Raw genomic sequence first — 14,978 nt, forward strand, 5'->3', positions numbered from 1 at the left:
GGACTTGGTTTTGCTGAACAAAATGTAAAGAAAGGGTCTCCAGACAGTGTCTCATCTTTCTGCCCATACACAGGGGCAAAAGAAGAATTTTTTTCTTCTTCCTCCGTAACCTTTCTTCTGTATAAAATTGGGGAAAAAGAATCCAAACGCTTTCTTGCCACACCCTCTGAAGAATATTTAGTGTACTAAAACTAGCTGTGGTTAACATGTTTTTCTCCTATATTCCACTCAAGAACTTGTACTGAATTTTTTGATTGCTGCTATATGCTAAATACACAGCTCTCGTTACAAGACGGATACAGAACAGGTTGGTGAGACTGTTAAGCTTGATTGCCCTTCTGACTTTTTCAAAATCGAAGCATTTTCTAAAGCCATCTGATGACACTTAAAAAAGCCTTTTTTTCCATAAAAAAAAAAAAAGCATCTACACTCTCCTGCTTGTATACTTCAGCATAGCACCTACACCAGTGGTCTAGCAATAAGCAGCGAAGCATCTACACCAGATATATTAAGTGGGTACAAGTCTCTGGAAATGCTAACTTTGTCCAACATAAAGCCCATAAACTCACATGGCAAAGTACAATACGTCAAATGAAACAGGAGTAAGTACATTGATTGCTCGTCTTTACAGATACATAGCACATGATGAAACACTGTAGGAATTTGTTACCCATGTGAGGCACTCTACATAGGTTCTGTATGCAAACTACTGAACATAACGCTGCTTTGTCCATGTTCAAAGCAGAGAAGGTACCTAGACAAGGGCATAGTTACTGTCCAGTTGAGTGCCCAGGGAATAGTGCAAAATACTGGGGGAAGACCACTGTAAAGCCTGCCTTAACACATTTTCAGTGATTCAAGTGCTTGCTTTTAGATTGCCAGCTTAAGACAAAGCCCTAAATGCCAGATTTTACAGGTGTAAAGACCAAAAACCAAGGAATAAATAGAAAAAGAAGGAACACTAGATATTTTTTCTGGATATTTATTTGAAGCTAACATTATCTCTGAATACTGTACTGAAACAAAACACACAAAATAAGTCTGAGAAGGTACCTTAAAAATGATGCTTATTTAGTCTTGGAAAAGTCAGTCTTAATGTTGGGTTAATATCTGTTTAATTCTCCTACTGTGTTTCAGGCTCAGGAGAAAAGCACTGTATCTCAAAAATACTCCAGAGTTAATCAGGGATGTGGCAGCATCTGTTTAAGAGAGACCCATAATTGAATCATCCCTAATTAACCTATCACCTCAGCAGAAGGCAATGAGATATTGGTACCACCACTGAAATGGATGAGAGCAATGGGGATGGAAAGAGGGAAGGATGCAGGAAAGAGAACGAAAGCAATTTGCCTAACACCTAGTTTTATAACAAATTTGGGAGGAGGGTGGGAAAAGAAATTAAAGTATATGAATCATTAAATCTGCTCAGTATAGTTAATCAGACTGTAGTTTCTAAAATATATGAGCATATTTACATGTTAATCAGCGCATGATTTAGGTCCAAGGAATGTTTTCTCCCTTGTATGGTTTGGCCTGTTTACAGTATTTACAGATTTTTGTTATTATCATTACCGCTGACCTAATTTATATTTGTAATAATTATAATTTCAAACCAGAGAAAGCCTTTGAAAACTAGTGGGCAGAAAATAAAAGCAATGTCAGAAATCTCAGCGTAGGAAATGTGGCATCTGTTGTGTATTTATTGAATGAAATGACAGCACAAATCAAAATGAGGTATATTTCCTATTTGAAATAAATCTCACAGAAGTACACAGATCCTGAAGAACACTGCTTGATTTAATATTGTTGTTCTATTTTGTGCTAGCTAGCTAATATACAGTAATTGCAATTTGTTTCATGCAGTGCCCTGCCAGACTGTTTTAGATTATCTGAAGACTGTACTTCAGCATCACAACCAACTTCTGGTACCGCAGCCAGCAGACCATCCGACTGAGGTAGTATGCAGCAAAGACAAGCTACATATCCTTGTGTTTGAAAATTCATTGAAAACTTGTAGGCAGATAAATCAGGAGGTGCTGGAAGAATACATGTAGTAGTAAAATATGTAAAATCTTTTATTAAACTGTCATTCTTAGCTACAGTAATCCCCAAAATGGAAAAGCGTCATCACTAGTGTAATATAGGATGACTTAGTGAGCAGTGCATAACTCCCTTCATTTGCATCCACTGCACTTGCACGGATAATTTTTCTCTCCCCTTGCCTCTGGAGCATCACTGATGGGTCATAGGTGGACTTCAGGCTAGGACTGGGTTGGTGAAAAATGTAGCTGGAAGCATGGAGCCCATTGTAGTCTCCCCTTTGCCCAGAGAGTAGGAAGGTGTGGGGTGGCTGCACACGGGGCATTCATTCTGTGGGGCCAAGGCACTGCCAGACGTGGGAGAGGGAGGAACTGGAGAGCATGAGGTTGAAGGCTGGGCTTGGACAGCACAGGGAGGGGAGAAATGTTTTGTAAAGAAAAAAAAGTGGGGCTTCCTACACCTTCCCACAAAGCCTCCTGTTGTCAAATGCATCCCTGAGCTCTGAAATACACCTTACTTCCTTTGTTTTGCCACCACAACCATTATAAGACTTCACAAAGTCTTTGGAGCACCCTTTTCTTTTCAGAAAGGATCCCAAGCAACATGTTGTGTGTTGGCTAGTTTGTGCTTAATGTGGATATTAGGAATTTTGCAATTAAGTTCCTTTTGAAGGTGCATCAGTGAAAAAAAAAAAAAATAAAATTCAAGTCCTCTCCTCTAGAAAATAGACATACAGATGTAGGTATCAGCTTTAGTGTAACTCATGTTAATTTTCCTCCAATATGTTTCTATCCAGGCATGTAAAAATGCCTCAGATGAAGTGGATTTGTTGAGACTTCTCTAGTTGAGACCATCTATATTTCAGGATCTCATTATGCATGCTATCATATATATAGTCTGTACTTGTCAGTACCCAATATTCACGCTAACAAAACCATAGGAGGGAAGACAAAAGTCTAGTCTGGCCTCCTATTGCTCCTCATATAAATTATATGTCGTGCAAGCCTCACATAGTCCAATATTCCATCATTTTGCTGAAGATGCTTTGTAGCAGTTCAGGCTTTGCATTGGTTTGCTTCTCCATTCAGTTTTTACCCCATGCAAATTGATGTATATAATGGTTATATATCATTAGCTGTTATCACTCAAATATATTCCAATATTTCATGTTCCTTTTTTAATGCTCTTCTGCTTAACTGAAATTTTCCAGCACTGTAAAAGTAAGGCTACTTTGTAATGCCCCACATGGAATAGCTTGTCATGATGTGACAGAATTTTTTATTCAATTAAACACATAGATGCTAATCTTTTATTCATAAATTTAATCATGTACAAATACAAGCATGAACGCATTTTTACTGTGGCTCTTCCTCCAGGATCTGCTTATTTCATTTCTGGAAGGTTTTCTGTTTGTTCTAGTGTAATGACTGCTGGACGCACCAAACTGCATCATATATTTACCAAGGATCTTTTGCCCAGAAGTGCTTTACTTTCGCACAAAGTAATGAAAGTGTATCCATAGCAGGAGCGCAGTAATTGTTTAACAGAGTATCATAACACTATATCAAGCCTTTAGAGAAGAATGAAGAAAAATATCCTAACTTTCAGTGGGAATAAGAGAGAAGTGTAATAAGATTTGGGCTGAGGAAATTAGGCAAAATTTATTACCTTCTCCATAGTTAATAGTAATGTGAGCTCTCATGAAATTTAGATGTCAGGCCTTGCTGCGCTAGGCTTGGAAGACCATATTTCCATCAGTGCAATGCATTTAAACGGTAGCTTTTAGGATAACGTGCTGCTTAGCAAAGCCACAGATGAGCATCCAACCCTAAGACACGTGAGCAAGCCTGGAGCCCTGCACTGTGCAATGACTTGTGTTGCGCTGCTTCTGCCTCTCAGGCTCAACAGCAAGGCAATACCCACAGTTAGCTGCAGCTCGTACTTCCCACCAGTACCAGTAAGAAAGGTTCTTGTGGAAAATAGTTAGATTCATATAAAAGGGATGTTGAGCAAGCTGCTAAACATGCATATATATATATATATCAACATGGGGATCAGGTGGTCCTGTGCATTGCATCTCTGATGGAAAAAGGCAAGGAAATATTAGTGTCAGCTCCCACTTGGTTGAGATCGTTGGCCATCAGAACAAAGCCCTTCTCCCCCTTTATGTTGTGGCTTCCATTGTTGAGTTTTGGGTTTGCTTGTAGGTGACTTTGCAGCAGTTTGCACCAAGCCCTTTGGGTTTACACCAAGGTGAACAAGCAGCGCCCCATCATGTAGGCTGAGCTCCCAGCAGTGCTCCCCTACGTTGGGAGATGCCAATGTCCCGATTCATACAAACAGACTCCCCCTCATCACAGTCTTCACAAAATTCAACCTTCTGCATATTCATCAAATTTGCAAAAGAAAATAAAAGAAAATACCTTCAAAGATGCTCCTAAGCTGCCTCCCAGCACACTTTTATAAACATATGAAAGGAGGCAAGGGAAGTCCTTAAAATAGTTTTCAGATATCAGAGATGCAAAAGCAAGGAGGATAACTTTGCAACAGTTGGCCACAAGCGCAGCAAGCAGGTGATTGCCTGTGTTGAACCCCAGACACAGGTTTTTCTCATTTCTTGTGAACCCCTACCTAAGCTGAGTGCTATATGAAGCTTGCACTAATTGGGCCTCCAGATCTGCATGCTTTGATAAACAGGTGTAGCTGTACAAGTGGATGAGTGTCTAGGAGTGTGTGGTTTGGGTTATTTGTATGCTTTATTTACTTGTTAACAAGCAAATTAACAGTGTTTTCAATAGAAGATGGTATTAACAATATCATCTTCTATTAATCAACTAATCCTGAACTATTTTATAGGCAGCAAGAATTCAAGTAATACAGTTTAGGTACAACTGAATGAGAGGGCTTATAAATGTGTGTGGATTACAGGAATTCCCATAATTAGTCCTGCAGCATTCATTTGACGTTGGAATATTGAAGCACACAAATTACAAAGGTTAAAAGCAAAATTTCTTTCCAGCTGACATGGTGGCATTTCCATAAAGCTGTAATTTGAGTTAATATGGCATTCATTAATAGTAATGAAGCTTTTAGTTTTCATAGTTGCTTTATTTATTTTCTTTATACTTTTCACAGTAACATAACTGCTGTCAGATATCAGGTGTGCACTACAGAAGTAATAAATTTATTATAAAAATAGAGCCACCTCTGAAGTAAGCTGTCAGGTGGTATGAAGTGATCCATTTGATCATGCTCTTCAAAGACCCTTTTTATGCATTTTAACATATTAAGAAGAAAGGTTATATTTGAATAGCATATCCAGTCACTAGTTCTTAACACTTTTTAACCTACTTGTTAAAGCGCAGATTATCAATGGCCATCTCTCAAAATGTGTGCCTTGCACCTCGCCAAGTTGTAGTTGTAGAAAATGGAAATCTAATTTTAAAAGTACTTAGAAAAGGCAATTTTTGTTCACCATGGTGTGTGTTTCACTGTCAGCATCTCAGCTAGTTAAAATGCATATTTATTTATTGCAAATGACGTCTTTACCTGTTTGCCTTGTAAAATAAGCAGTGAAAATATTTCATTTTTCCAGGGGAGTAAGCAGTTGCTGAACAACTATCCTGTCTACATCACTAGTAAACAGTGGGATGAGGCTGTAAACTCTTCCAAGAAAGACGGACGGCGACTCCTTCGATATCTCATCAGATTTGTTTTCACAACCGATGAGCTTAAGTACTCATGCGGCCTTGGGAAAAGGAAAAGGTCAGTGCAGTCAGGAGAGACAGGTCCTGAAAGACGTCCTCTGGATCCCGTAAAAGTAACATGTCTCAGAGGTACTGCATCCTTTCGCTCAGTGTCCACCATATGTGATCTCATTTCACCACATTGGCTCTGGCTCAGTAGAAGCGTTTGGCTGACAGTTGCAGACCTAGACGGGGTTTCAGAGACAGGTGGCAAGCAGCCAGAAACCCTCCCCATTTTTTTTAATACATACATTCATATATGTATGTATTATGTATATGTATATAGATATTTGAATGGGAAAAAAACAGGGCTGCTTATTTAAGGAGAGGCGACAAATACAAGCTGCATGACACCAAGGTACTTGAAAGGAAAATCAGACAATCCTGGTTGCCTTATTTTATAGTAAAACAACAGGGCATTCTTTGACACTGATATACAGCAAAATTAACAAAAAGAATATTTTTTAGCCAAACATGTAGTTAGTGCAGTACATTATTGAAGTCAAAACCTTACCAAGATTCCGAGTAGGCTTGAACTTTTTATAGGGTCAAGAACATCTACAGGTTAGTTAGATACAAAGTGTACAGAAATGCAGTGTCAAGGATTTAACTTCTTCTTTGGAATGCTGATGCAACATCAACTGCAAAAGTTAGGGAATCACTTTCCCTTATGTTTGGCCTCAACAGGAGGGGAATTTTGCAAGTATTTCACAATGTCAAAGAGAGAGGATGTTGGACAATACAGAGAAGGGACCTACGTTGGGAAGAAATTGCTGCAGTGGCAGTTCATACTTCGGTTTTCTACATTTTTAAGACCTGTTACTTTATAATGAAACATACAAAAATAGGACTTTTTAAAGCCCAGTTGAAACATTTTTGTAGTATCAGTGTCTGCATTTCATAAATGCAGCTGTTTATCATTTCTGCAGTTAATTTATAGTGCTCTATGAGCACATACATAAAATTTAGATTGGACTTACTACAAGACTGTTTTCCTAATCAATGCAGTGTAAATTGCTAAATTTTCAGCAGCCAGCAATAATATTCTTAGTCATTTAACAGGAATCCAAAGTGGTTATACGTAAGATGGAGCCTCTTCCCATTTGGGTTAGAAAAAATTCAACAAGGCCAAGCAGATCATACATTTAATTGTAGCACATTGATGTAACCAGGTAATGAACTCAGTTTTTACATACAGACAAATTAGGCAAAGGTGCTCTTCTTATACTACAACTATTGTAGAATACTCTGCCAGACCTTATCCTCCATCAGAGCCCAAGAGAAGGGCAAGTCCCTTGCACAGCAAGCTGCACAAAGGTCTGGAGCCACATTCAGAGTCTCAGAAGGTCTCCTGGAAATGGAAGGCCGAAGGGATGACTACTATTTACTAAATGGCCTTTTCATCTAATGATTTGGGCACAAACAGAGAGTTAATACCCTTTTCTTCCTCTTTCATACCCATTTGTCCTACTAAGACTAACAGTTATTCCACCCATAGATGAGCATATGCATATAACTACTTGCCTTTTGGGGGCACTAGGCAGACTGAAGGTGTGAAGTATTCGTTAGAGAAAGAGAAAGGACAATTGCCTTAATTTTCAGAAGCTTTAACAGGAAGCCAAAACACTCAGTATAGTTAAGAAAGCCACAGAGACAGCTGTCCTTTTGGACGCTTGTGTGCGGGTGGGAACACTGGGAAGATGACAACTTTCTACAGGGCCAAGAGTTAGCCACTGACGCCTACCCATTTGCAAGCCCAGGTAATGCAATTAATTCCCAGCATGTCCAGTGATGCCTTCATGCCACAGCAGGACAAACAAACTGCTGCTTTCTCAGAGCAGATTAAACATCTATAAGCACTTTCAGTGTATTCCTACAATTGACCAATGTCTGGAACCAGCTTTAAAACAGCCTGGCGTAGGTAAATTATCAGATTACTCCTTCACATTGTGACCATTTCTTTGAGAAAAATGCCAGTCTGAAGCCTCTTGTGAACGTAACTAGGAATTACTGTTGCCTATGTGGATTTTAAGGGAAATGAATTTAAAACCAAGATAGCTATCACTTTTGCAAGCACACTGCTGGAAGAGCTATGCAAAAATCACATCCTAATTGTCCAACAGATGAGATACCTTGCAGGCACAGTAACTCATGTAAAAGCACAGCTTTCCCTGGTCTCAAGATGATGTAACAGTAATGAAGTTACCTTGTGCCACTTACTGTGCCGTTGGCTTGTCAACAGGAGAAAATGGAATTTAAAAATATCCTGGGAGACACAATACAGCATGAGGGAATAACTAATGTTACAGAACAAATAAGAAGCTGTGTTTCCATATAAGATACTGTGTATCCAATATATCTAATAAGGTACCCTCACATTTAAAATTGTTTTTGGATGTTTCTACGTCCAAATGCACCTGTTGGAGATCCACCTAGCAGTTACAACTCCAGAACTGGTAAGGTGCCTTCTGCAAGTGTAGCCATTGCATGTCAGAGAATCTGAACAGAAATTTTAAAAGCTAATCATCACATACAAATAGCTGTTTGTAGCAGCAGCTACTTAAATGGCCAAATTACTTGCAGTACGATTCACTTTCTCACACACTGAAAACTATTGCATGGCTCCCCAGACTAGCACTCTCATCTCACCCATTTCTAAGCCCGGTTTAATCTCTGAAAAGTAAGTGTTAGATTCCAAGAGATGGAAGGAGCAGGACTTAAAATGAAAGATACTCCAAACAGAAAGCAGCACTGAACTGAAATCAGAGGAGTGACGTTTTCAAGCAGGTCATGGGCTGCTGCAACCTGCAGATGTTCAAGCAGTCAGCAGAGGGAGATGATGAAAGTCCGTGAAATTAACCACATTAAGACACACACACACATACAAAACAGACTTCAATGAAATACATCCCAGTTCGTTTTAACTTTTGCATGTATTGCAGGTGCTGAATCATAAGTGTTACTCAGAAGTAATTCTTTTTCTTTCTGCAAGAAGGGGTTTTCTCTGCAGATCCCCTCAGGTATAAGAGCAGACACTGCATGTGGAGAAGCACACTTGTGCAGAAGTACGATAGCTCCAACTGGCATTTTCATGGCATTTCCCATAAGGCTTTACCTCCGTTTCAGTAGAACAATGGTGCCCCTGTTTCTTTTTTCCCATGAGCTTTTGATGTCTGGGCAATACCAGGTGCTGCCAAGACAAGCTGTTTTTTGTATCCTTGCCTGTTTTCCTGCAGAGTTCATTAGAATGCATTGTACTTCCAACCCTGACTGGTGGATGCCATCCGAAGAGCAAATAAACAAGGTCTTCAGTGATGCAGTAGGACACGCTCGGCAAGGGCGTGCGGTGGGGACTTTCCTTCACAATGGGAACTCATACTATGAAGGGACTGACCATCCAGGATCACAGGACGAAGTTTTCAATAGAGGTATGCAAGACGGATCTGGCGATTGACAGCAGTGAGAGGAAACTCATGCAACAGTAGCAAGCAGTTAATTTAGAAGAGACTATTTGTTAAGCATACTTACCCTGAAGTCATTTAAGAGTCCAAAGCATGTTTGAACACATACTGCATACATTTCAGCTTCTCCATCCTACCATGTCCCCATTTACAGAAAGAAATCCATTTCAAGACCTGCCCTGTGGGACTTCTCAGTGCCTATTATTTGCAAACCCTTCATAGTACCCCCAAGGGGAAGCTGCAGTTCATTCCATTTAGTTCTAGAGGAAAGATAATTTAAAAATTGTACAAATTTCAAAAGAAACAACAGCTACCATCTTGTCTGCCCATTGGTAACAAGCCCAGGTCTGGACCCTCAGACAGAACAACCAGGTACTATTTGCTTTTCCTGAGTAGGAGATGTAAGAATGAGTCCGTGTGCATGTGACCAAAACCAAAAAATGCTCATTTCTTAACAGCAAGCAGTATAATTATAAATGCTACCTTAAAATACCACACGAGATGGAAAATTCAGGGACTTCCTTTAGCCAGCTATGCCAGGAAATTAAGCTTCCTGGATAAAACATCAGCACTCATCAGCAACAGAATCCTTCAAAGACCCAGAACAATAACAGGCACTTCTAATAGATAAAAATTGCTTTGTGTATCGGATAGACACTATATTTATCTAGATTTCTAAGGGATTAGAGTTGATCATGACAGTTTTCATTAAAAAAAAGATTGCTAAAAACAAATCGCCATTTCAGAAGACAGGTTTTGCTTTGTCTGTTGTTATTCTGCAGCCATATTATGTAGCTTTAGAGGTTTTAAATTGCCTTTTCTTGTTTTTGCTTTCATTTGTGTTTTATATCCATTCCTTGAAATAGATGAGGCAATGTGCTGGTCTCAATAGTCAGATGCTCAGTGGTGCATTCAGGGAGGGGTTGAGTTAGAAAAGCCTAATTTAGCATTTTGTTGTAAGAAAAGTAAACCTGGGATCCAGACTAAGCTGTGAAAAAGGACGTGTGTTAGAGCAGAAGCCAATTTACAGCAGAGTGCAACATGGGAAGCAGATGCCAGCTCAACAGAAAAATAGTCCATCCATTAAAAACGTTTACTTTCAAAGGCTTGGGAGTCCCTTGTCCCTCCAAATTGATGCACTCCAGAAATACGTAATGCCAAAGAAACAATACCCTTTCCTTTCAGCGTCAGGGTGTTTCGATCTCCGTGCCCTGGCCAGTTGTTCAGGCTGGTGCTGGTGTTCGCCACAACCACCTGGCCCAGCTCTCCTTGAGGCAACGCTCCCCGGCCGGCAGGGACAGGGCACTGGTTTTGGGAAAGAAAATCCACTCCGCTTGCGATCACCTTTAGTGCTACCTCATCAGTGTTGATTCTGCTGAACGTGTATCTCATGCTCCCCAGCTTTCCTCCCTGCCCCATGCACACTGTTAGAGAAGCTACTAATTGCTCCTTCCGCCATCCTCCTCTCCTTCCCGACCTCCTCCCCGCACACTGGGCAGGGGGGGAAGCACCCAGCCCGTGCCTGACCATGGATGAAGGACTGGGGCAGCCTCTCAAATGCCAGCTTACCCACACCATCATTTCTCCCTGCTGTCTGCCTCCCCTTTGCCTGCTGCCATGAACGGCACACAACTCCAACCACAGTAGACAGAGCCACGCTCAGTCAGGATATGCTTTAGGCCCTTAAATGCCCAGTACCTCTCAGCTCATTTTCATTTTGCTAATTTTTAAAAGGGGGTCGAAAGGCACTTATTTGACCCAGACAAACCAATTTATCAGAGAACAAGCAGTTTGGTCACACTGCTCCTTCCCGGGCCAAGGGGTTTGGGGCAGCATCCCTCGTGCAGGCAGGAGGCGACTCTCTTTGACCAGTCAGTGGTGTGCGGTGGCCAAGGGGGAAGATACTCGGTGTATAAAAATGTCACAGTACAGCTATCCTTTAGTAGCTTTTCCGTGTTGAACTTAACACTTTTTTTTTTTTTTTAAGAGAACTATAATAGAAGATGTTACATTGCTCAGATGGTGTAAGTCTTGCTGGTATATGTTTAATGTGGTGACACTTGCCAGAACTACTTGGTAAAACATGTCAGAGCGTGCGAGTCAACATTATGCTGTAAATTTGTCCACAGCGATATGTATCATGCTGTATTTTTGTAAACATTGTGATGGTTCCTTTCAAATGGTTAAGCATATAAGATTAAAAACACAGATGCTTCATTTTTAATAGTTGCAGAACAGAGTTACTGGACTGGACAGACCTCTCTCACTTAATAACCTAAAGATTTTGCAAATAACTTGTAAGTCTAGCTTTATTTTTAGTGTAAGAAGTGTAACCAGCGTCCTGGTACCGCTCACAATCCTGTGCTCTCATATTGTGCAAAATAACCAAATGTATAGTTTCATCCTGAAAGCCACTTTAGCACTAGAAATGGCTTGGCAGGTTTGGACCGTTCTTTATGAACAAAATTTTGCCCTCAGCTGCTTCTGTGCAATCACTGGTGACATGAATAGTAGTCACAGACAGGCATCAGAAGACAGGAGCTCATCTCTTTTTTTGTTCATGCTTGTTTTTTTAACAATAATAGACCATGGCAGCATCTCTCTTGTTTTTAACTGCCATCATGGCCACTTGACTCCTCACCCACCCCTTTCGTTTACAAACCCTTTCACAACTACTTGTTCCAATTAGCTTATTCACGAGGCATTATGAATCCATGCAGATCGAAGCATCTATGTATCCACAAGATGTTAGGTATAACGCTATGGGACCCGAAATAATAGATAGCCTGTAAGCCCTCGCACAGCGAGATATCCATATTTAAGCACTGTGCTTTGTAAGTCAGCACATCCCTTCTCCGAGCTGGATGCAGGCGGCAGGCTGGCAGCAGAAGGAAGCTGCTATCTGTCATGTCACTCCAGCAAGTCCCAGGAGGATAGATCCTTGTCTTATCCTTCCATACTCTTTAATCTTACTGTCATTTATGTATCTGCCTTCTCTCAAACTTTGTGTAGCAGTACCGCACGCCCATCTGTGCCAACATGCCTTCGCTATATTTTCTATGACAAATATTTGTGGAGAAACTGTGATTAAAAAACCATTAATCCCGATATTTTTATTGTTATGGTGTAGTTAATTCTATGAATACTTTCTAATGATGATTGTACTGTGTAGAGTAAGTACAGGTTAGGGATAGACCTTTACCAGATATTGTACAAAAAAGTGCATAGTGTAATATAGACTAGTAAGGTTTTTGTGACAATTTCTATAGGATGTGTGAATTGTTTTCTATGTGGCAACACACATTTCTTTTAAAAAATATAAAAATCTTAGAGAATTTTTTAAACAGTCAATATTTTTTAATTATAAAGACATTTGTTACCTACAGTTTACTATTTCAGGTGTTAATCCTAATTTGAATATTGGTTTTATTACTACATACCTCCAGTTCCATTTGTTCTGTTGCATTAACAATGCACAATAAAAGTTGGTCTCTGGTTAACCTGTCTGTCTCTTTCTCCGTGCACACTGGTACGTCAGCGTGGCAGCGGCCACAGTCGGCTCTAAGTATAAATTTGCTTTACATTTGGATTTATACAAAGGGCTCTAAGTATGGATTTGCTTTACATTTAGATTTATACAAAGGGCTAGAGCAGTGGTCTTTTTCATTAAATGCTTGTTTGGTATGAAGTGCTGGCAAGCGCAGGGGAAGATTATGAAGAATTCAAGTATGAATATCATATAAATCATTCCTGCCTCAAAACATGACAACATTTATTTATTGATGGTCAGATAGAGCACTCATAGAAAGTACCCATTTGCTGCCTTAAGACCTGGATTTTCAAGCAGTGAAGTTTCAATCCCATTTTAATTCAAAATTTAGTGCTGGGCAAACATCTCCTGTTCTCTTAACCAGTTGAGAAAATCCCAACTCCAGATGATTTGCAGAGAAATTATGGCCTGTACAGCAGCACACGTCCACTCAGCAGAGCACGACAGGCCCAACTGCAGGCTGGTGCCTCCTCTTAGAAAAGGGTGCCAGATAATTCCAGTACAAAATCATGGTGCTGGTGTTTCCCTGTGATATCGCAAAAGTTTAACCCCTTGGGCTGATATTTTTAAGGTCATAGGGCTGCGAAGCCACAGTCCAGGTAAGTGCAGGTGATCCTGAGAAATGCAGTATAGCACTGATCCCCCTGAAAAACAATATACACACACACATACACACACTGAACTTCTCTTAGAAAAGTTGTAATTAAGCAATAATTTGGATGTGCTTTTGCCATGTTACAAGGTTGGTCCAGTCAGAGGAGTGTAGCCAGTGCTGCTGGCACTTATTTATGTCTTTGCTCAAGTACCGGGATAACCCTGAAGGGGACCTCCCAAGGTCCAAGTCACGTGTTAAATTTCATGGGTAAGGAGGAGTTTAAGTTCTACTTCATTTGCATTAAAAATGCTCATTTTTAACATTTTATAATATTATAAAAATCACATTATACAAATTTTTTGTTAAAAGAAGGTGTCTCAAATTGCTAAACTAGCCCCTGGGAGCCCAGTTACACAGGAACTCGTGGTTTCAGTGTCAGCTTCTCTTTATGTGTGGCCTGTAGCACTCATGCACTGGACCCACATTTCATTCACCTCACAAGGAGCTTCATCTGGAGGGAAATCCTTTTTCTAAAGCAGGGGGAAAAATTCTGGCTGTGTATGCCATGCAGGCAGACGAGCAGTGAGCAAGACAGGGTTTTGAGGGAGAGGGTGGCCTCTCTCCAAACACGTAAGTCCTTAAGATGCTGCCTTCACCGTGGTCTCGCCTAGTTAAATCAAAAGATCTGTCTTGGTCAGCTCCTAACAAGTTCATGTATGAAAATCCCTCCAGGGAGAAATGCTCCCTGTTGCAGCACAGAGTCCCAGGGAGTACTCGGCAGATCTCACTGACCTGCCCCATGAATACAAAACTTCTCCAAAGACTCATCAACACCTGAGGTGCATAAAAGCAGCTCCTACTGCGGATATATAAAGGAAGAAATAAACAAGTAACTACAGATTAATTACCTGAGTCAACAGAAAAAAAAATCTTCACATAATTTTGGTGGAGGGGGGACCCTTTGTTATCAAAGACACTTTAAACCCTTCCACTCTAGCAGATGTAATTGCCACTACCAAGGCAGTCTGTAGAAAAGTAGAAGGAAACAGGCTTGCTAATGACTCAAAGTAGTTACCCATTACAAAAGTTAACATTAAATTTAGTTCCCATCTGGGAACAGGGTCAGTAATACAGCAAAAAATTCTAATTAAACCTGACAAAAATGCGCTGTAGTAGTAACCTGAGTGAAAACCCAAAGAGTTTTCTTGCAAGATGTGTAACTGTAAGAGCCAAGAGGACTATTTATTGAACTAACTGAAGGAGGGATTTTTTTTTAAAGGAACACAACTCAGGAACACTCCCAATAATGATCTGTGCTGGGGTGACAAATCATACCCTAACCTGATTTCTTTTTGAATGCAGAAAACTGGTGTCTGAAGCACTAGGGATATGGTTTAATGGGTGATAGAGGTGGTACGGGGACAGCTGGACCAGAGACTCTTGGAGGTCTTTTCCAACCTTCATGATTCTATGATTATCTCCATGTATTGAAGAACATGGCTCTTGTAACAATCTGAACTTGATTAATCAAAGTTTCAAATGAAGAACAACTTATTTTTCCTGAAATACTGTGCTTGACCAACTTA

At 40.2% G+C, this 14,978-nt stretch overlaps 1 protein-coding gene across 1 annotated transcript in view; it reads left to right on the forward strand.

Annotated features, from left to right (window-relative positions):
* The window catches only part of BEND4 (BEN domain containing 4), a gene marked incomplete at its 5' end in the record, with an annotated part of 30,658 nt that extends 18,118 nt beyond the window's left edge, over positions 1–12,540 (forward strand). The window contains 3 exons of the mRNA XM_082759071.1: positions 1,864–1,955; positions 5,636–5,876; positions 9,023–12,540. Coding sequence (XP_082615197.1) covers positions 1,864–1,955; positions 5,636–5,876; positions 9,023–9,240 — 551 coding nt within the window. The 3' untranslated portion in view covers positions 9,241–12,540. The remainder of the gene's footprint in view (positions 1–1,863; positions 1,956–5,635; positions 5,877–9,022) is intronic.
* Between the last annotated feature and the right edge of the window lie 2,438 nt (positions 12,541–14,978).

This window comes from Aythya marila, assembly GCF_965140915.1.
Source record: "Aythya marila genome assembly, chromosome: 4".
Classification (NCBI taxonomy): Eukaryota; Metazoa; Chordata; class Aves; order Anseriformes; family Anatidae; genus Aythya; species Aythya marila.